Source organism: Tripterygium wilfordii, chromosome 17 (assembly GCF_013401445.1).
Source record: "Tripterygium wilfordii isolate XIE 37 chromosome 17, ASM1340144v1, whole genome shotgun sequence".
NCBI classification, from domain to species: Eukaryota; Viridiplantae; Streptophyta; class Magnoliopsida; order Celastrales; family Celastraceae; genus Tripterygium; species Tripterygium wilfordii.
Window position 1 is genome coordinate 12,221,098 of NC_052248.1, and position 20,163 is coordinate 12,241,260.

General features: G+C 38.2%; 5 protein-coding genes and 1 pseudogene across 8 annotated transcripts; 2 read left to right on the forward strand and 4 right to left on the reverse strand.

Annotated features, from left to right (window-relative positions):
• Nucleotides 1-57: 57 nt before the first annotated feature.
• LOC119982504 (phytosulfokine receptor 1-like) lies at nt 58-3,513 on the reverse strand. Of its 2 annotated transcripts, XM_038825932.1 has the most exons (3): nt 3,378-3,513; nt 796-2,835; nt 58-190 (listed from the first exon to the last, which is right to left on the reverse strand). In XM_038825932.1, exons 2-3 carry the CDS (start codon nt 2,829-2,831, stop codon nt 184-186), a joined length of 2,043 nt encoding a protein of 680 aa, XP_038681860.1. In that variant the 5' UTR covers nt 2,832-2,835; nt 3,378-3,513; the 3' UTR covers nt 58-183. The 2 variants fall into 2 exon arrangements, with proteins under 2 accessions (XP_038681860.1, XP_038681859.1); XM_038825931.1 differs by lacking the exon at nt 3,378-3,513 and having other exon boundaries at nt 796-3,221.
• LOC119982505 (dicarboxylate transporter 2.1, chloroplastic-like) lies at nt 3,364-7,310 on the reverse strand. The gene is made up of 4 exons (XM_038825933.1): nt 6,442-7,310; nt 5,250-5,563; nt 4,542-4,990; nt 3,364-3,588 (listed from the first exon to the last, which is right to left on the reverse strand). Exons 1-4 carry the CDS (start codon nt 7,261-7,263, stop codon nt 3,473-3,475), a joined length of 1,701 nt encoding a protein of 566 aa, XP_038681861.1. The 5' UTR covers nt 7,264-7,310; the 3' UTR covers nt 3,364-3,472.
• Nucleotides 7,311-8,699: 1,389 nt separating this feature from the next.
• LOC119982573 lies at nt 8,700-10,947 on the forward strand. Of its 3 annotated transcripts, XM_038826037.1 has the most exons (3): nt 8,701-9,927; nt 10,015-10,243; nt 10,345-10,947. In XM_038826037.1, the coding sequence occupies exons 1-3, from the start codon at nt 9,071-9,073 to the stop codon at nt 10,753-10,755; spliced, it is 1,497 nt and encodes a 498-aa protein (XP_038681965.1). In that variant the 5' UTR covers nt 8,701-9,070; the 3' UTR covers nt 10,756-10,947. The 3 variants fall into 3 exon arrangements, with proteins under 3 accessions (XP_038681963.1, XP_038681965.1, XP_038681966.1); XM_038826035.1 differs by having other exon boundaries at nt 8,700-10,243; XM_038826038.1 differs by having other exon boundaries at nt 8,701-10,243; nt 10,325-10,486.
• A 579-nt stretch (nt 10,948-11,526) lies between these two features.
• LOC119982574 lies at nt 11,527-14,337 on the reverse strand (annotated as a pseudogene).
• Nucleotides 14,338-15,050: 713 nt separating this feature from the next.
• Nucleotides 15,051-18,640, reverse strand: LOC119981945 (acetyl-CoA-benzylalcohol acetyltransferase-like). The gene is made up of 4 exons (XM_038825083.1): nt 18,594-18,640; nt 17,991-18,045; nt 16,459-16,562; nt 15,051-16,392 (listed from the first exon to the last, which is right to left on the reverse strand). Exons 1-4 carry the CDS (start codon nt 18,638-18,640, stop codon nt 15,051-15,053), a joined length of 1,548 nt encoding a protein of 515 aa, XP_038681011.1.
• LOC119983007 (E3 ubiquitin-protein ligase RING1-like) lies at nt 18,494-20,114 on the forward strand. Its single transcript, XM_038826645.1, has one exon. The coding sequence runs from the start codon at nt 18,684-18,686 to the stop codon at nt 19,863-19,865; it is 1,182 nt and encodes a 393-aa protein (XP_038682573.1). The 5' UTR covers nt 18,494-18,683; the 3' UTR covers nt 19,866-20,114.
• The last annotated feature ends 49 nt before the right edge of the window (nt 20,115-20,163 follow it).

The following is a 20,163-nucleotide window of genomic DNA, read 5'->3' on the forward strand; positions in this document are numbered from 1 at the left end:
TGCTTTTTGTTAAAAAAGTAGTTACTGTTTATTGCTTATTGTCATATGTGCTTTGCATTTTTAATCAGAGCAACGTTTCCCTCGGCAAGGCCATGAAGCTGGTGAGCGTATTAATGTTATTCCATTAACAGGGAACTTCAGCAACATGATGAATGATGTTAGAAAGTAGCGCCGTAGCGGTGATCAGGAGGTATGTTACAAAACATTCCAGTCACTGATATTCATCTTCAAAATCTATATGTTTGCAAAGCACTACTTTGCTAGTGCTTTACATAGTGCATGGAAATAAAGTTAGGGTTTCGAAAACCCAAGTTCAGACTATGTAATCAGTAAGCATCTATATTGGCCTTTTGTGAGAGAAAAAATTACTTTTCTTGTTAGAATTATTCAGGTCAACTTATTGGGTGTCTTGATAAAATATTATTGTTCAATTAGAATGTTGCTTTTGATTGATTTTGATTTCAGTTTCAGGCTTGATTGACTCAACGTGTAATTCACTTATTATTAGGTAATTAACTTGAAACATTTGAACATTCTTTGGGTTGGGTTTCATCTACTGCCAAGATACTTGAACCAAACATCAACTTGGCCACATGCTAGAACTGGGAGAACATTGACAATGCTACTGCATAACCCACCATGCTACAGGGAAAAGCAGGATTTACCTTATATATACATACCTTACATATATATACACATTGCTGCTTCATCTATCCCATACCTTTCTTTAAACAACATTTATCACGGAATTCTGGTTATCCTTACCTTCATTTTCTCTTCATGGCAATCATCCATCCGGACACGAAGGAGATGGCAAAGGCCGGAATATAGCCGGCTATAACTCCAATTGTAAATGGAAACCCTGCAAGTATGGTTCCTTCGCTGGGAGGCTCATCAGTGTTGTCACTTTCAGGCTCAGCAGGGGTCTGTGTGGGATGACATGGAGCAAGATTTCCACCACAGAGACCATTGTTTCCCTCGAAGCTGGAGGCTGGAAAAGTGATGAATTGACCTCCTGTTGGGATTTCCCCACACAGTTGATTATATGCCACTCTGAAGTTTGATAGGAAACTGAGCTGCACCAAGGAATGGGGTATTTCTCCTGATAGTTTGTTGTTGGAAAAATCCAAACTTTCCAAACTCGACATCCCTGATAAACTTCCTGGAATGGGGCCTGAAAGATTATTTCCTTTCAGATTCAAAGTATGAAGTTGCTTCATATTGCCGAAACTCGGCCAAATTTGCCCGTTGAGCATGTTATCACTTAGGTCCAGCGATGGTGGTAACCTCCAAACTGTTTTGTACTGCAAATGGCTGTGGAAAAGTGGGATATCTTGGGGTGATGCTTCAAATGAGACATTCATGTAAACAAGGCTATACAGTTCAGTCAAGCTTTCCGGGATCTCTCCGATGAATGAATTGTTCGATAAATCTAAGTAGAAGAGATTTTTGAACCTGCCTGTCCAAAAAGGGATTGGCCCCTCCAAATGGTTCCATGACAAATCCAAAAGTTGCAACTTGTTGCAACCTCTCAGCCACACAGGAATTGAACCTCTGAGTCCACAAGCAGGAATAATGAGAGCCTTGAGGTTTCTAAACTGCAAGTTGACACTTTCTGGCATTTGTTCATTCTTAAAGTTAATGCTAAGAATCAGCGTGGTTAAGTTGTTGCAATGTTGCAGGATTGCTAGGGCTGCTGAGATATTACTGAGTCCAGTGTTCGACAGTGAAAGAAAACTGAGATTTCTGAGATTCTTGAAGGAAAAGGGTAGTACACCATTCAGATTATTGCGTGCAAGATTTAAAGTAGTCAATTTCTGGCAAGAAAAAAAACTTGAAGGGATTGGACCATGGAAACGATTACTGCCAAGATTAAGGAAGTTCAGATGGATCATTGCAGAACAATTGAGATTTATCGGACCATTTAAGGTGTTATTGCGCAAGTCAAGCTTGAAGAGTGATGCAGAGTTCACAAGGGAAGTGGGCAATAAGCCAGTGAAGTCATTTGAACCAGCAGAGAACTGCTCAAGCTTTCCAAGTCTTCCAAATACATCTGGAATAACTCCTGAAAAGAAATTGAAGGAGATGTCCAGTTCAACAAGGTTAGAGAGATTACCAATATAATCATTGAGTGGACCAGAGAACCAGTTATCTTGGAGATGCAGCACTTGAAGATTTTGCAGGTGGAAGAGACTGTCAGGAAAGCTTCCTGATAAGTTATTTCTGTCTAGATAAAGATGATGCAGATCGCTGCAGTTCTGTATACTTGTTGGAATTTGTCTGGTAAACTGGTTCTGCGAAAGGTCGAGAACTTGGATTCGACGTGAAGCTTTACAATAGCTTGCATCGACAGAGCCAATAAAGTTATTCTTCGAAATGTTCAGATACCAGATGGAAGGTAGGTCACTGCTTGATGGGATATGACCTCCAAAAGAATTGTAACTCAAGTCGAGGACCTCCAAAATCGGAAGATGAAACAACTCAGTAGGAAGGGAACCATGAAGGAAATTGTGAGACAGATTGAGGATTCTTAGATGGTTCAAGCTTGCTATGGACTCACAGATAGTTCCAGTGAGTCTTCTGCTCCCCAGTTCTAAGCCGACAACCCTTCTGCTTGAAGTCGCGGTATCATCACAAGTGACACCACTCCAAGTACAACAATCAGAACTTGACATGTTCCAACCACTGATCTCTGAGTCCAAACAACTGGAGAAACCATTCAAGGCTCTCAGGTCACTTGAATTGCATGCCAAGCCATGACATACAAGGACTGATATTTGAACACCCAGCATTAAAAGAGTGCAAGCAGTATAAAGGCCTGTGAAGTCCATGGTACTGCAAACCAAGAAGCAGAGAAAGAGAATGTGATCATGCCATTGTTTTACAGAATTAGTTCTCTCCTCAAGTTCTATATGACAAGTACAGTCAACCTCCTACAATGACAGAGTGGTCAATTCATGCCCTCTATTTTTTTTTTCTTTTTTCAGAAAAATATTGTCTATCTAAGACATTATTATCCTAACGGTCTGCTGACAAGATATAAATATAGTAATCCTTTTCACTTAAAAACCTTGAGGGAAAGATTTTTCAAAGTTGCTGACAACTAACAAGATCAGTTACGTTTGTCTTCATCCAATTGACAAGTAATTCAACATGGCGGTCTCCATATACTTCCCCAACCTGGTAGTTCAGCTGGGTTGGTTGGGGAACATTAATACTACTAATCAATTGACAAGTCAGTTTGATTAGTATAATGTTCCCCAACCTGGTAGTTCAGCTGGGTTGGTTTTGACATCTAAATCCATATTTCAACCCGCAAAAAAGGAACCAATGAATTAAAATGAAAACCATAAAAACTTTCAATTAGAAAATTGCACCTTTTCTTTAAATTAAATCAATGGGCTTGCTGGTCCCTGAAACAGGACATCATACAAAATGGAATCCCAAACATTAGATATATAGACATCACAAATCAATAGAGGCCCAAAAATTTCCACCAGAATGCTCCGACTACTCCCCATATGATAGCATTAACGACTGCCATTACAAAGCCCATTTTGAATACGTCGGGAAGGTCTACATAACCAGCTGTCAAATGATGGAATTTAAATCCTAATGTCAGCCATAGTGATGCAACAGATAATATACATACATGTAGACACAAAGACAGTAAAATATACAGCTATCAACAAGTTCATGAGAACGAACCAGAGAATTGGCGGTTCTTTAAGAAAAACGTTAACTTAATCATTACATTCCTACTCACATTTTAACCTTCCTACAATGAATTTCTATTTTATATGATTATTCATTACTATTGTGTAGTCGATGCAATTCTGAATTGCACAAAAAAATTTAATGAGTAAAAAATAAAAAAAAAATTCTGTTCAATTCAATGTGCATCTAAGAAGCACCGATATGGGTGCCGGGATACAGAGATTCACCATTTCTTCCAAAAACTAGGAGACGGGTGCGGCGGGATACGGCATATATAAATATCGAATGCCCTTCTTTGCAATGGGCTTGGACTAATAGGCTTTATTTTGTTTTTAAGTTAATAGATAATTGGTGTATCATATGGGCTTAAGAATTTCAGCCCAAATTTATTAAATAAGTTAAGAATTTGGTCCAGTAGTATCCCAACCGTATTAAGCCGTATCCAAGCAGAATCTCAGCCGTATCCCATATTTAAAAAAAAAATAAAAATAGTGCGCGGAACCACGAATCCTGCCGTACCTGCACTCAAAATGCACCCAGTGCGGGTGCTTGAGGCATATGAAGGTACTAGTGCTTCCTAGATGTGCATGCTCAACGTGTGTGTGTGTGTGTGTGTGTCCGGTGGGGGGGGGGGGGAGTGCGATTGTGTGTGGTGATTGGTCATCTGTGAAGTTTAAAGCTGAGCTTTGTAAGGAACTACTCTTTGTTTGAACAAGTTGAATGATTGGGTCATCTACGAGATTTACATGAAGATAAAAAGAAATAACATAAATATAAAACATGAGTTCACAAAATGGCTGCATAATGGTGGGGGAAGTGCATACCTCCATAGTATACTGCAGCCTGACCACTACTATAATGTGTAAGCGCACCAAAGAGATTTGTGTTGTAAGCTAAAGCGAGCGCTGCCAACACACCAGGCACTCCGGCAGCTAAATGCATGGCAAGAAATGCAGAGTATAGAGCTCCTACATGACCAGTTTGGCTAGCAAATAGGTAGTGGATGAAAAAGTAGGCTGCTTGAAGAACACCAAATGCAGCTGGCCAGCTCAAAGAGAGAGATTGAAGACCCGTAGCAACACTAGCAGACATCCAGGTCACAATACCGAGGTCTGTTAATTGGCCTGCCATGCCCACTAGAACAGCGAACCAAGCCAAAGTATCCCAAGCTGATTTTTCACTTAAGCAATCATCCCAATCAAGGACTCCCAATAAAAGGAGTATTGACAACCCGATCATTGCAGCCATAACACTAGGTATGCCAAGAGTTTCTCTGCACAAAGACCACGAAATATAAGTCAGCAAACCCATACTGGAATGCATTAAGAAATAAGAGGCACATACCACTTCTTAGAAAGAAAAGCACAACTGAATGGCAATAGGATGCATAAAGAAATTCACACCCTCCCTCTCTCTCTATATCTTAACAATCTACAAGCTTGTTACCAAGAGAAAACACATGCTGTTATTAGATATCCTTTTTTCAAAGTTCAACTGTAAAAAAATTTACAGTAAATCAAGATTTTACTTACCCAAAGACCCACAAAGACACTGCAAGAAGCATTGTACCAACCATGACCCATTCATTTCCAGTAACAGGACCCATCTGCTCCAGCTTCTTTGCAGCCATTGCAGGAGCATCTGGTGTATCTTTGATTTCTGGAGGATAGAGCTTATACAAGACAAGTGGAGTAAGCAGAAGAGACACAATTGCTGGTAGACTAGCAGCCTTGAACCAAGAAACCCACGGACATGAAATAATCACCCCAAGTTCCTCAGCTAATTTGAGGCATAACAAATTTTGTGCTGCAGCCGTTAAGAAAAGAGCGCTGGAGTTATTAGCAGACTGTCACACATCAAACAACAAAGGACAAACACATAAATTGGAGTGCCACGAAAAATGAGACAAAGTCAACAATAGATATTGTACATCATAATATATCCAATAAGGACATTAACACCAAATTACAAATAATAAACCTTGCACAAGCCAACCATAAATTTCCTGTCAATCCAAAGTGAGAAAGAACTTTGAAACGGCCGCATTCTGGGCCAGTACTGGTGAATTAAATTGGGAATCTCCAATATGGCAATCCGATAAGAAAAACAGTTTTAGTGGGTTCTGCAAAACTTGGTTGAAAAACTGATGAGTGATCCTGTGAGGGAGCAAGAAAAGCGTTATTCTACGTGTAACTAACCTGCTAAAAAAATGCCGGGAAAAATATTTTTCTACGAGAAAAGGCAAAAAAAAGGAGGAAGAATGAAGAATTGAAGATACTCTAGGAAGAAAAAGAATTTAGGATGACAATAACTCAAAAGCTGTTCCACTTGTTGCTAGATGCCACAAGTAACCTTGTGGTGCTTTCACAATAGCGTACGTCCTGCAAGCATGGCAAATCTTTTTCTTTTTATTTTCGGTGCAACAATCATGCAATGACCAGCAATTGCTTGTCTTCATTATGCTAGTCAGCATCATTTTCCTCATCTCACATTGCATATTGAGTCGCTTCTTTTAGTTACTACGAGTGAGAATATTGCATCTATGAGAGCCAAAACTGCTACTAATGGATGGACATCCATGGTCTTTTCAGAATGTAATAAAACAGAATCCAAAAAAATTCTTTCTTCCAGAATTTCTGAAATATAAGTAATTTGTCTTCAAATGTAGGGTGATCAAACGCTTAAAGTTCTATGATTGACAGCAATGACTGAATGAAAACTTACCTGAAATTGGGATTGAACGAGGTAAGCACCAAGCTTCCTCGAAGAAGAATCACCGGGCTTACTCCCTGCAGACAGCGACAACGACTTGATAATCGGCAAGAAAACCCCACCGGCCCTTGCAGTGGTACTCGGCATTGCCGGTGCAATCAGGGCCTCACTGATAGTGAGACCATAGGACAACCCGAGAGTACTCTTCCCCAGCCACTTCACGAAATACGTTGCAATTCTGTCTCCATGCCCTGTTTTCACAAACCCACGAGCGAAAAAAAAGGAAATGACGATCAACCAAATGACCTCGTTAGTGAATGCACTGAAAGCCGCCGAGAAGGTTAGTGTTCTGGTAACAATTGAAGTTGTTAGCCCTAAAAAGGCCCACGCCCCTACAGGCAGAGGGCTCAAGACGAGGCCAGCAATCGTTGAAGAGAAAATTGCGAGCAATTGCCATGCTTGGGGAGTCACTTCGACGGGTTTAGGGACAAAGAATCGCACAATGAGTCCAATTGCGATTGACACGATGAAGGGGATAACTTTAGCTCCTTGCGGTGGAGGTGAGGTAGGTGGGGTGATTTGTGGTGGTGGGGGAGAAGAGGAGGAGGCGCGGATTGGGAAGTGGGTTTTTCTGGTGAGGGGAGAGAAGACAAGGGGTTTGGGATTTACGCGTGAAGAGAATGATCGTCGAGCGGAGATTGAAATTGAAAGAAAGGGAGAAGATTTAGAGACGGGTAGTACTGATCTGTGGCGGAGGAAGGCGGCGCGTGTGGAGGAGAGAGAGGGGGAAGTTGTGGTTGTGGCCGTGAGATAGTGAAGTGCGAAGCCCTCCATGCTTTTGTTAGGGAGAGACGAGAGACGAGAGAGAGGGAGGGAAGTGAATGAGATCGGTAATTCGGTACATGAGACTGTTCACGGCCGTCCGATCCGACAAATGGAAATTCCAAAGACAGTTGGGCTAGATATTGGGCCCCCACAGCATCTAAGTACTCGTGGGCTTCATGGGTCAGGCCGAAGCCCAGGAAAATGCAAGGCCTGGACTCTGGAAAAGTCCATTTTAGGTTGTTAGAGGACCATAATGCAAAACCAAGCCCATAAACTGACATGGAGCAGCAGGGGAATCTTTGGTATTGGGTCTCCAAGCAAAGACATGGAATTCTATAATTAGTTTACAATTCTCATCTAACCGCGTACGTCTTGGTGGAAAGATATGATGTGGCTCATCTTCCAAGTTATTAGATGAGAATTGTACAATTTGAAGATCACAGAGTCCCATATTACAAAGAAAAAGGATCACCGACTTCATCGGCCTAAATTTATAATATTCTTTAGCCTAACCAGAGATTATTTTGTTTAGAAAGAAAAAAAAATGATTCTGATTCTCAACATAAAGTAATAAGAAACTTTTCCTTCTCAGCTTCAACCATACTTGACAATTATATATATACATATACATACATACATATATATATATATATATATATATATATTGTGTGTATATAACAGCATCTTGCTTTTTGGTCCATGTGTTATGTGTGGATCAAATTTTAAGTAACCTAATAAGTTTTTTGTACTGAAAAAGATAAAGTGATTCCTTTTGGTTCTTTTGAATAAGAAATGAACTTTTCATGCAAATTAAGATGTCCTGCAGTACTAGTTCTCATATGTGGATGGATAACAGACCTAACAATTTTTGCAAGTATTGGATGTTTATTATAAGCATATATATATATATATATATATATATATATATATATATATATATATTTAAAAAAAAAAAAGAAAAACTCAAGCAACAAAAACACCATTTATATGCAAGAAAATTTCCATTTTTAACTTTACTTGGAGGCTATAATCTTGTTTTGAATTTGAAGCAATTTGCCACTTTCAACAACCAAAAAATTCAGTGCTAATCTGTTTGTGTTAGAATATAGTATAAATAATGAGAATTGTCTCAACTCAACGAGTTAACTTAATGTATTGAATGATAAAGTAACAAAATACAATATGGTATCAGAGCAGAACCCATATCTTCCATAATTTATTAACTTCCATTTCTTTGAATTTCCCGCATATTGGGTGCCCATTTAAAAGTTGGGGGCATATGTTTGGGTTTGCTCCTCAATGAATTTTGAATTTTCACGTGTTAGGCTGTCGGATTGTCCAGTCCACATGTATGGATGAGTGTTAAATATGGTATAAATGATATGAAATATCTCAACCCAATAAGTTAAACAAATTATAAGAGTTTGCCTGAAAAGTCAAGCATGCATTCATCTTGTGCTCATCTCATACCATTTTCTGCAATATATAATCATGTTTAAAGGAATAATTAACCGATAATATTTTCTATTAAGAATATATTTAAGAAAATGATAGCAAACATTTTATCATAAATGGAGGAAACAATTAGCAAACCTCTGAAGTCATCATCATTTCCTTGTACAATTACTTATTCTCCTCTACAAAAACTTCTTCTTGAATACATGCAGCTTTATTTGAGTCTATCCACTCCCACCCCTTTTCTTTTCTTCACTTTTTTGACAATTTCTTCCCATCAGAATCTTAGCTTTCATGGCAGAGTCTTTATATATAGAGATAGTGTTAAAATAGAGAGTTCCAAGTACTTAAGGCAGCTTTCATGGCTAATTCTTGCTGCTACCATGACATATATCAATGGCTTCAAAACCTCCCAGTAATAGCACAATGGCAATCAAATTCCATGTCAATCTGCATATGTTCTTCAACAACTCCTTCATCCCATCCATCTCTTAATCTCTCCGCGGCCCAAAATCTTCAGTCGTCGTCGACGATTTCTTTCTCTATAGTAGCAGATTTCAGTCTCCCCATCTTTCTTTGGTCCTCAAATCCAATCAAAATCAACACCAAATCATCAAAACTACTCGAAAATGATTCGATTTCGAGTCTCTTAATCAACATCATTGAGGAAGTCCTGAGCTATGGCTCAAAAACATGTACTTCTCTCCCCAAAATCCCAAAACTGGACTCCATATCTAGTTTTAGAGATGTTTTCAATCTAGCATTTCTCACTCTCACATTCCTCATATGCACATATGAAGCCCCAGAGGATCTAAGGTTAGCTTGTCTTAACCACCTTAAAAACCAACTGGCAAATTGTCAATTAAGAGGAGCATCAAGGTTGTTGATGAAGTCTTTAGGGTCCAACATTGAAGAGAAGTGGATGAGGTCTATAAATCTTGCAATCACTAATTGGATTGCAGAGCTTAAAGCAACACATGAAACTCTCAGGACTCCATCTCCTCTGTTTTCTTATGCAGTTTCAACACTCGGGTTATGGAAAGTTCAGCTTTACTGTCCTGTCATAGCCATGGACACTGAGAGTTCACGCAATTCAGCCGATGATAGACTTCTTTTCTCTCTGAAATACCATCAACTTGAAGGTGTCATTCAGCTCAACCACAAAGTCACTGTTAAAGAGAAATGGGTTGATATCATGGTGAACATAGACAACCTAAGGTATGATGAAACAATTCATTTTCACAAATTACGCCTGATTTTCTACATTGATTTTGAAATAAACCTGAAACTTCGAGTTCTCAACAGGTGTGATGTTATTGAACTGGTGAATAGAACTCTAATGGCAGAAAGAGGAGTTGGGGATGAAGAAAAGCACTTCCCATCAAGAATATCATTGCAGCTCACTCCAGTACTTCAAACCAACATTTTTAGTGTCTCGGTAAGCAAATCTTCGGACAACCCGACAAGAGAGATTGGCATAGAGAAAAGCATTGAGACTTCCTTTGATCCTCCAAACACTTACTTAGGACTCAAAGTAAGTATGTGTATATATATATATATATATATATATATATATAGATTCTAACAACAACAATGAAAAGACTGTTAGGACTAGTTTTACAAATACTGTTTCAGGTATCTGCTGGAGAGACCATGACAATGAGCTTGAAGCCATGGAAGTTTGAGGAGTCTGTGAATGGCTATAGTGGGATGCTGAATTGGTTTCTTCATGACAGTTTTGATGGAAGAGAGGTTTCCTCCACAAAACCTTCAAAGATGGCTTTGTTCAATCCTAAAGCTTGGTTCAAACACAGATACTCAAGTGCTTACAGACCTTTTACAAGGCAAGGGGGGGTGGTGTTTGCTGGTGATGAGTATGGAGACAGTGTGCATTGGAAGGTTGATAAGAGCGTTATAGGAATGACAATGGAGTGGCAGATTAAAGGGTGGATTTGGTTAACGTATTTGCCAAATAAATACAGGACATTTTACAATGAGACTCGAAGGCTCGAATTCAAGGAAATCCTCTCTCTCACCATTGCTTAGTGCCACAAGTTCAAAGCCACAACAGTAGTACTGTAATATTCTCTCTCTGTAAAAAGAAATCTGCAAATATAATCTCTTTGTAATACTATATGTCTTTCCTAGAAACTTACTTTCTGAAAGTGATGCTCCATTTGATGAACACATGTAGAGGGTGATGCCTTAATGGTTAACAAGAATAGTAATTCCTTTAAACGACGCCGCATTATAAATCTGAAAAATTAGAAAAATGACATGGTCTTACTTCCTCTCTGGAAACATTACCGTATAGAATGAAATGAAACAAAATAAAGGCGTACCTTTTGCCTGTTTTTTGGATGGAGCCCTGGTTTATCTAGGGTTTCTTTCTCAATCGAATGCTCGAAGACATTTCCTGCGGAGTTGGACTCCACATTGATTGAATGGAATTATCAGTGCAACAATGCAGTTTTCTTCACGCACATGAGGATGACAACTTTTGGAGAACTTATTATCATAAGCATTATCAAAAACGCATAAATATTAACAACAAAGGAAATGATGTAAAATTTGAGCATAAATGTTAAATAAGTAGGAGTATAAATTAAGCAATTAGCCTAGTGGTAGCCATGTCCATCACTAGAGCTCAAACTCTGTTAAAGCCAAAGTTTGAACTGAACTCCAATTCTCCTAAACCTTGACAAACCAATCAATCTAACCAAATACCAGCATAACCTTTGCCTCAGCAAATGCCCAATCATGCTCTAAATTGCCTAGTCAATAATTGAAGTCCAAACCTTAGTTGGAAACCGGCAATAGATTTTATAAGTGTCACCCTTGATGCTCTTTTATTCCCAATATTCTGCAGTTCAAAAATTACACCATGCTCCAAAACTAGAAAGTAGAAACCATACAACACATTACCAGTCTGATGTACAAATTCAACAAAAATCGGAAACAGTTTTCCTCACTTCAAGAACCACGAATTTATTGCCCTGTCACTTCAGTTTTGAAAATAGCTTCGGTGCAACCTAATAATACAGCATAACTTTCAGCATACCATATAAATATGATTCAATATGAGGTCTAGAGGATTAATGTATAACACTTACACATTTGTCGACACGACCAATAATCAAAATACTGTCCCGTGCAATGCTTGTTCCCGGACTCATCTCCTTGGATCCTCTTGACGCAGCCCTGTGACAAAATAAGAAATTCTAAGTTAACTGGAATTACTGGTAATGCTACTCAATGCATGAATTCTACATAATACTTCAAACATTTCCTTTTAAAGACAACTTAATGATCTGAAAATATTCAAGTTGAACAGTGAATGGAGGGAGCTGCTAACTGCAAATCTTAAAGAACAAAGGAAATATCCATTTAGTAAGTGCATGCTGCACAGTGCTTTTCTAATAGGAGTGATAGTGAAGCCAAATCGTGGTAACAGGTATAAAGAAAGGTAACGAGAAACTCATGAATATAGAGAGAGAGAGATGCATGCCCTCGTATAATTGCAAAATATAGAGAGAACTAAATTTGGCACCAGAACAACCACAAATAGGTTCAAAATAAAAATCCAAACCTAAGTGCCTCACTCTGTAGTGAAAGACTTAAGACTTAGCCACACTTATACATATAACCCATCACACTTCAGTCTAGAGAAATGGGAAATTGTAAATAATAATATGTAGGGAAGAGAAAATAACACGTCACACTTCAATAAGGGTGCTTTAGAGGAGTTCACCTTGGACAAAATATAGGAATACCAAGTTGGCCAAAGTCAATAAACAAGGCCCTCCATGATATTCTAAGCAAATATCAATGGGGAGATTAATGGCTATGTGCCGGGGAAGAGGGGTCTATGCCAAGGTGACCACATGTCTCAGACTCTCAGTACAAAATTTTCCTCGTCATTACAGCTTTCTCGTGCTATCACTGAAAGTAAGTTTCCATTCATTCCATTTAAAATTTCGTCTTTTCCATTCGGAAAAAATGATGAAGAATTAGAATACCACTACAATCCGGTAGGATGAATATGCGCGAGGAAGAAAACTGGAACAGAAGAGGGAGTGCCGTATGACAGAGGGTATAGACGGGAACGGGTGTACTATAGAGGGACAGTTCATCTAACCTCGCTATATCTTATAGCACAACTGAAAAGTAAACAAAATATAAGTTGAGAGTCAATTAGAGCAGTCACTATTAGCACATAATTTTTTTCCTTTTAAAAAAATAAATGTAAAAAAAATGCCAATAGTGAGTGGTCACCATTGGCACATGATCAGAAGCCAGCATCTGCAATTTCCTGAAATCCTTTTTCTCCCACTGTACCAATCAAAACAAGGGAAAGAGGCCCTGGCTTCGATTGTTTTCAGTGGAAATACAATGAATGTGGCCTTGCTACATTGTTTCTGTATCATATGTGGTGTGCTGTACAGTAAGTATAACAATGCTAACATAAAATAGGGAGTTTTAAGCAAAATTATATCTATACTTTCCCAAATCTGTCGAGTCATATTCAGTAAATGCTACTATGCAGTACAAACCTGATATTCAAGCAATGGTTTCACACACTTGGGCTTGCAGGCCTCTTCATGATACTTCTTAGGATTGACAGGTTCCTCGTCTGCCCTAAATTTGGAAAGGGAAACAATTCTAATTAAAAAACCTCAAAGAAAGAGAAGCTCCAGATTGGAGAAAATAAAATACATTACACCATTGGAAAGCATTAGGCCATTAGTGAAGTACCACCAAATAAAATTCTAATACTTGAATAATAAATTAATAATATTTGTCTTAAGCCAATAATTCAAAAAGCGTGGAGAGATGAGGATGTATCCCGCAAGATTAAAGTAGATCAGATAAACTGGACGAGTGCAATCTAGTGTTTTGTGTGGCGAAAAAATACCCTTGAAGCTAAAGGTTGGTAGATGTATATCTCTGCATAACTCCAAATGAACTAATGAAGTACAAGGAAGAGTTGAGTTGTCAAATGAAAACATGCACAAAAAGTCAATGCAGAAGGAATGAGACTGTTGCGCTCAATGCATTGGCACTAAACAACAGGATGAAAATGAAAGCATCAAATCTAGGATAAAGGAAGAGAAATGCAAGACCTTAATGCACAGGACAAAGATTCTGAAATATGCCCATTCAAGAGAAAGCTAACATACAAGCAAATAAGAACTAAACAGATGCTCACATTGCACTCCGGGACAAGTCGAACAACTAAGGCGAAAGCAGCTTGCAGGCAAACCTGGGTAAAAAATTTGCATATCAACAGCCACAGTCAGAGCTGATAGACTTTTCACATTAACATATGGACTAGAGCAGAAACAATTAGAGAATCTAAATTTCAAAAAAAAAATCCTGTAATCACAAATATGTAGAACGTAAATGCCTAATCAATAGCCGAATTCCCACTAGTTTCCTCGAATCAGATCGGGACCAAAGTGATTGTCTCAACAAAAAGCAAAGACTCAATGAGCGGCAATGCTTGTTAGAGATCACCCCCAAAATGGTCGAAGCCATGACACGAAAACGTGTAAATGAGAGAAATTGATAACTCTAGAGAGTACGCTATGATTGTGCAAGTGAGGTGAGAGAGAATTAGATCGCAATCACATTACCTTGAAGAAGATAATCAAAGACCAAAAATTAGGGTTTCTGGTAGCGGGTCCCCTAACTTAATCGATATTTCACCAGCCGGTTTACGACGTCGTATTTGTATCCTGAAGCAATAAACTTCTGGCAGTCGTATACGGCATACCATTTACACCATTGTTAATTTTCTTACCTTCTTTGAGGGATTTACGCGTTGATTTTTCTTTTTTTCCATATTAATATTTACTGCCTCAGATCCTCTAGGAGTTATAGTTTATGCCTGGACATCAATGGAGTGGCTTAATTTGCTTTAATTTTGCATTGTCAGGGAGGGGGGATCGATTGCATCACATATTGGTATCTGGTTCTCTCCATGTTTTCTTGTTAGAGCTGATCAATTGCAGACCAGATCGGTGAAATGGATAACCTGGGAACTGTCTCAGGTGGGTTGGTCTAATCTGATTCTCTTCTATATTTTCGACAAGTTTCTTATCATGTTTTGTCTAGAGACATGCATGATAATCCATTGTTGGTGAGCTTGCTCAAAAACATTCATTTGGTACGCTTTCAAACCCATGATGTTTTTCTCTGCAACAAGAGAGATGTTGGCTCATACATAAATAAATCATGTTCGTCAAAGTTTACTTCTTTATATAATCTCATATTAAGTTTTTGAGTATACAAAACATCATTTCCATGGCAGTTAGCTTCTGACACTGGAACCAACAATCTTAGAAAGAGTCCTGACCAAATGACTGGTGCTGATTCGAGGGGTTAGTAGAGAAGGCTACAATGTCCTGATCTTGTTGGAACTGGACCATGTGATTCTCTTCCAGGGTCACCCATGCTTCAATTCCCTCACCATATTTGTCGTCCATAAGAATGTTAAGCTCCATAGGCCGATTTACCCCAGTAACCCAACTGGGTTTTCCCCAACCAAAGTCAACTTCATAGAAAGGAAATCTACACCAGCTAGAGAACAGAAAGATATCTGCTTCCCCTTTGCTTACTTCTTCATTTACTTCTTTCATGTGATTAGTCACCGTTGAAAACAATTCATCACCATTCTCCAATGCTGCATTCTGTGCAGCATCCTTAAGCAGCAAATCATCGAGCAAGCTTACTAAAACATCCAAGTCTGGCTCATTTTCTTCTGGCGTAAATCGGGCAACGGCTAACTTGTATGCATTTCCACAGGAGTTCTCTGGTATGAGTACTGTCTTTCCCCGAAGATTAACCGGGAATATCATTAAAGAATTCCTGTTCTTTCCGTGTTGCATTTGAGACATTCCTATGAGAACCTTCCAAATAAGCGATTTAACCACCTTTACCTTGGAGGGCTGTCGTTTGACATCACCTGATTTTGGCATTGCTTTGGCTTTGAGTTTGGATATTGAATCCCCACTGAAAACAAATCTTTTCGTGATCAGCTTTAGTCTATTGAATTCCGGCACTGGAGTGCTGAACTCTGTAGCTCTTGCTGGGAAAAGGGATCCGAGATTGAAATTTGGGAAATTCACTTGTCTTAATCCTTCTCTGCATGCTGTAGCCCATCCATTCATGAAGGATAAAATTCCTCCTCCATCAGCTATGCTGTGTGATATGCAAATGGCAATCACTAACCCACCACAATCAAACTTGTGAACTCGAACTTTTAGTGGTATGAGAATATCAGTAGAAATTTCATCTCCATATGGGATGAAACAAGTTGACAACTCTGCATCACTGGGTTCTTCCATTAGAAGTTGAGAGAGTTCGCCCCTGACTTTTAATTCTACATATTCTGCACCCTCGTCATTGCACTCGACCATGTGATTTTCTGCGAGATATCTTCCGGCCAGCGGGTAATGGTGGGTTAGTATCTCTGACAGCGATTTTTCCAGTTTATTGCATCTTTCATTTCCATCATGTATGGTCAAACTGCGTTGCACAGGGTAGTAGAAAATCACATGAGAATATGCTTGAGGAGCTATGCGGTCGATGAATGACAGTTCCATGTTCCTGAGGTGACTGGGAGTTGGAGTTGACGGTTTTATGAGTTTCTGAGATATGATTTGAACCTCCATTTTCAACCTGCAACAAATCAGGATTTTGAACAAAGTCCATAAATGGGAATTGATGAAGATGAACATATTGTACCTTGAATTGGTATTACTGCTCGTTTGGTGAAAGGAATTGATGAAGATCTTGCTTCCCTCTTGGATCTCACGTCTTCTTATCCATTCAGTCATTGTATACATTGCCTGGAACAAACATCCACATTTATGCTACCTCAAAAGAAACTTGAGGGTAAAAACTAACCAGACAAACCTCGTCTGAATGTGCAAAGGCTGAATGTGCTTTAACCTTAAATCTTCGTTAGCTAACAACTATGACTGTGTGTATATATATATATATATAGTACCAGTAAAACAAAACTGAGGATGGAGTTAATAAAACTTTTGAATTAATTTGTCATTAATGTGTACGAGTGTTAAATGTCACTGAAACACTCTTTAACAAGGAGTTTTGAATGCACTTTATTTTATAGAGAGTTTTATTTCTACTTAAAACCAGGCATAAATTCTATTTGAGGTGTTCTTGTTAACCACGTTTCTTATTCCTGAACCTGAATAAAGCATTTTTTCACTCTTTGAATGTGGTTTGAGATTTCCAGTAAAATTTTCACTGTGTTTTTTTTTATGGCATTGAGTACATTATAGACGAGTATGTAGACCAGCAGTAGAGTTGTCGGGGTGCAACCTAGAGGTCATATATGTTCAATTTTTAGAAACAATCTCTCAACTCGTCCACTGTGAGAGTCTTGTGCACGAGTATCATTTACCAAGACATTGAGTGCATTGTGTTTGAAGTAGCTTTAGTTAAGATATAATTCTTGCACAAAGAATGAGCTTCTGACTACGCCAAACAAGTATTACAATCCTCTCTCCATACCCTTTGCGTTGATTCTCATATATAGTCTGAAATAGCCATAGCGGAGAAGTTGACCTTCAGATGATCTTGTTGCAAGTAGGGGTATCCATTCGGTTTTTGGTTCGATTTTTAACCATAACCTAAAAGTCCAAATCGATTCGGTTATGATATTTTAGAATCCATAACTGAATCATATATGTTCAGATAACCAAATTGAAATAACCATATTTTTCGGATCGGATCGGTTTTCAGTTTTTGAAGAAATGGAAAATTATGAATAAATCTCAAATAGAACGAGAAAATAGCTCATGATCGACTACAACTTCATCTAACAAAGTTTGATAAAAATTCATGATAATGATAATAAATATATTATCTCATCACAATTAAAGAAAAATAAATTTACAAGACCGAAAAAAATAATATGATCAAGAAAAGAAAAAAAAAAAAACATACATGAAGATGTCTTTCCACTTCCACTTTAGCAATAATCAATATTAATTTATATGAATTTTAAAATGATAAGGCTACAATGAGTTTCAACTAATCAATCTTAATTTATAATTTGTGTAATGATTAAGTCAATTGATATCTAAATTTATAATTTGTTATGAAGATATAATGAGAGTTTTAATCTCAATATATATATATATATATATATATAATATATCATATATCATATATCATATATATAATGTATATAATGTTTGGATATTTATATAATATATATTAATATTTTTTGGTTTTTCGGTTATAACCGTAACCGTAACCTTACCCGAAATAATCATAACCGAAATAATATTCGAAATTTTACTAAAATCATAACCATATCCAAAATCGTAACAGAAAAAACCGAATAACCACAATTACAAATCGCTTCTCGGTTTGCGGATGGAGTGTGGACACCCCTAATTGCTAGGCAAGTTGTGCCTACTTTTTTTGACTTATTTGTTAATTTTAAGTAAGATAAAGCAATTGGCTTGAAGTTAACTTTAGGTATGGAATATGAGCTATTTTTCTGTATTGAATATCAAGCGTAGCCTTGCCGCCATCATCACCCACCATGAATTCCAAAATGGGCAATATAGTCATACACTTAACCTTTTCTATTAAATATGAGTTTTTTTCCTTCTCAGTTGCTATGTCTTTCAAGTCTAGTACACTTATCTTCCAAGCTTGGACAGTGATATATATATATATAAAGATGAGGATGGAAAATATAAATTATAAATGTGAAAAGGTCCACTAACATCAACTACTTTGACCAAACACATAAACCAAACAATAGCTTGAAATCATCTTCAAATCAAACTCTCTCTTCCTAACAAAATCAGCTTTCCAAATGGGAATATTTGACTTACCCTCTCTCCCTTAGCCTTCTGTTGATCACCAACCAGGCAACACCCATGATCTCCTTCTTCTCCTCTGTTTGATGTATTGATCACTCTCTAATGGAGTTTAGGGTTAGAAAGTTGATGGCAGAAGTAGTCAACACCACCAATTCCAATACCAGCATACCAGCAGTCTGTATATCATTTTGTGACCCATCAAACAAGTTCGGATATTGTCTATCTTCATGTAAAGATTTCTGTCCGGACATCTGCAATGACGATTTTCCTATTCAGTTTCCTCCACCAAGTCCCATAACCTTCACATATCATAGATCACGGGTTTTAAACAAGTTCTTGATCGTGTTGATTGTTGTGATATGTGTGTGTTTTCTTGGTATTTGCTGTTATACTGTCTATGTAAGGTACTTTGCTAATCGGAGGAGATCGCAACCACCGGAGGAGGATCCAGAGACCCATGATGAGTTTCTTGATGAAGATCATGGCCCTGTGGTTGATCATCATGTTTGGTATATTAATACAGTTGGTTTGCAGCCATCGGTGATCAGCGCGATCATGGTGTGCAAGTATAAGAGAGGTGAAGGCCTTGTTGAAGGAACAGAGTGCTCTGTTTGTTTGAATGAGTTTCAAGAAGATGAGACTCTTAGGCTTTTACCCAAGTGCAGCCATGCTTTTCACATCCCTTGTATTGATACTTGGCTAAGATCTCATACCAATTGTCCCATGTGCCGTGCCCCTATCGTCAAGAACACAGCCGGATCATCATCATCATCTGCTGCAAACATCGGTAATTCAGGCACCGGAGAAGAAGCCGTGCAGAACAGAATCTTAGAAGCTGATGAAGAATCTGATACAGAAATGGAAGATGAGGCTGAGGCTGAGGAAAATGAATTGGGTGTTGAGAGTGGAAGAAAAAGAGGTGAAATTTTGGATGAAGAGGTGGGTGAAGAAGTACAACCGATAAGAAGATCGTTTTCTTTGGATTCTTTATCAGCTCTGAAGATTACTCAAAATCTTGCTATTGTTCCATCAGTGGAACCTAATAGAATTTCAGATGCAAGAATGGTGAAAGCGAATAAGCCGGGTAGCCGTAGTTTCTCGCAGAGGATCGTTGGAGATCTGAGCTTATTAAGAGCCATGGGTGGTTCTTCAAGTGTGAGGTCTTCCCAAGATGGGTCAAGTTTGATGCAGAGGTCACTTTCATGCTATGGGAAGCTCTTGTTACCTGCAAGTAACCTGAGCCGGAGCCGGAGCCGGAACCAGAACTCAATTCTTCCTTTATAAATTTTTTTGTGTCTGCAAAACTTTTGAAGTCTCCTGTGAACTCTCAACAAGCTGAGAATTCTATTATACTTATTACTATCTGAACTCTTGAATATTACTGCATATTCTTGCTGGAATACAGAATAATACTATGAAAGGAGCATGATCCCAAATGGGGATGGTAAGCTCAAAAAGTTGATGATACAATGCAATTGTAATTAAAATATTTTGTTCTAAATGAAGTGATCTTTTATGTGTTTCTGATGCTCAGTATGTGCCTTTGCTTTTCATATCTTTGAAGTTGATGATAAACATGTTT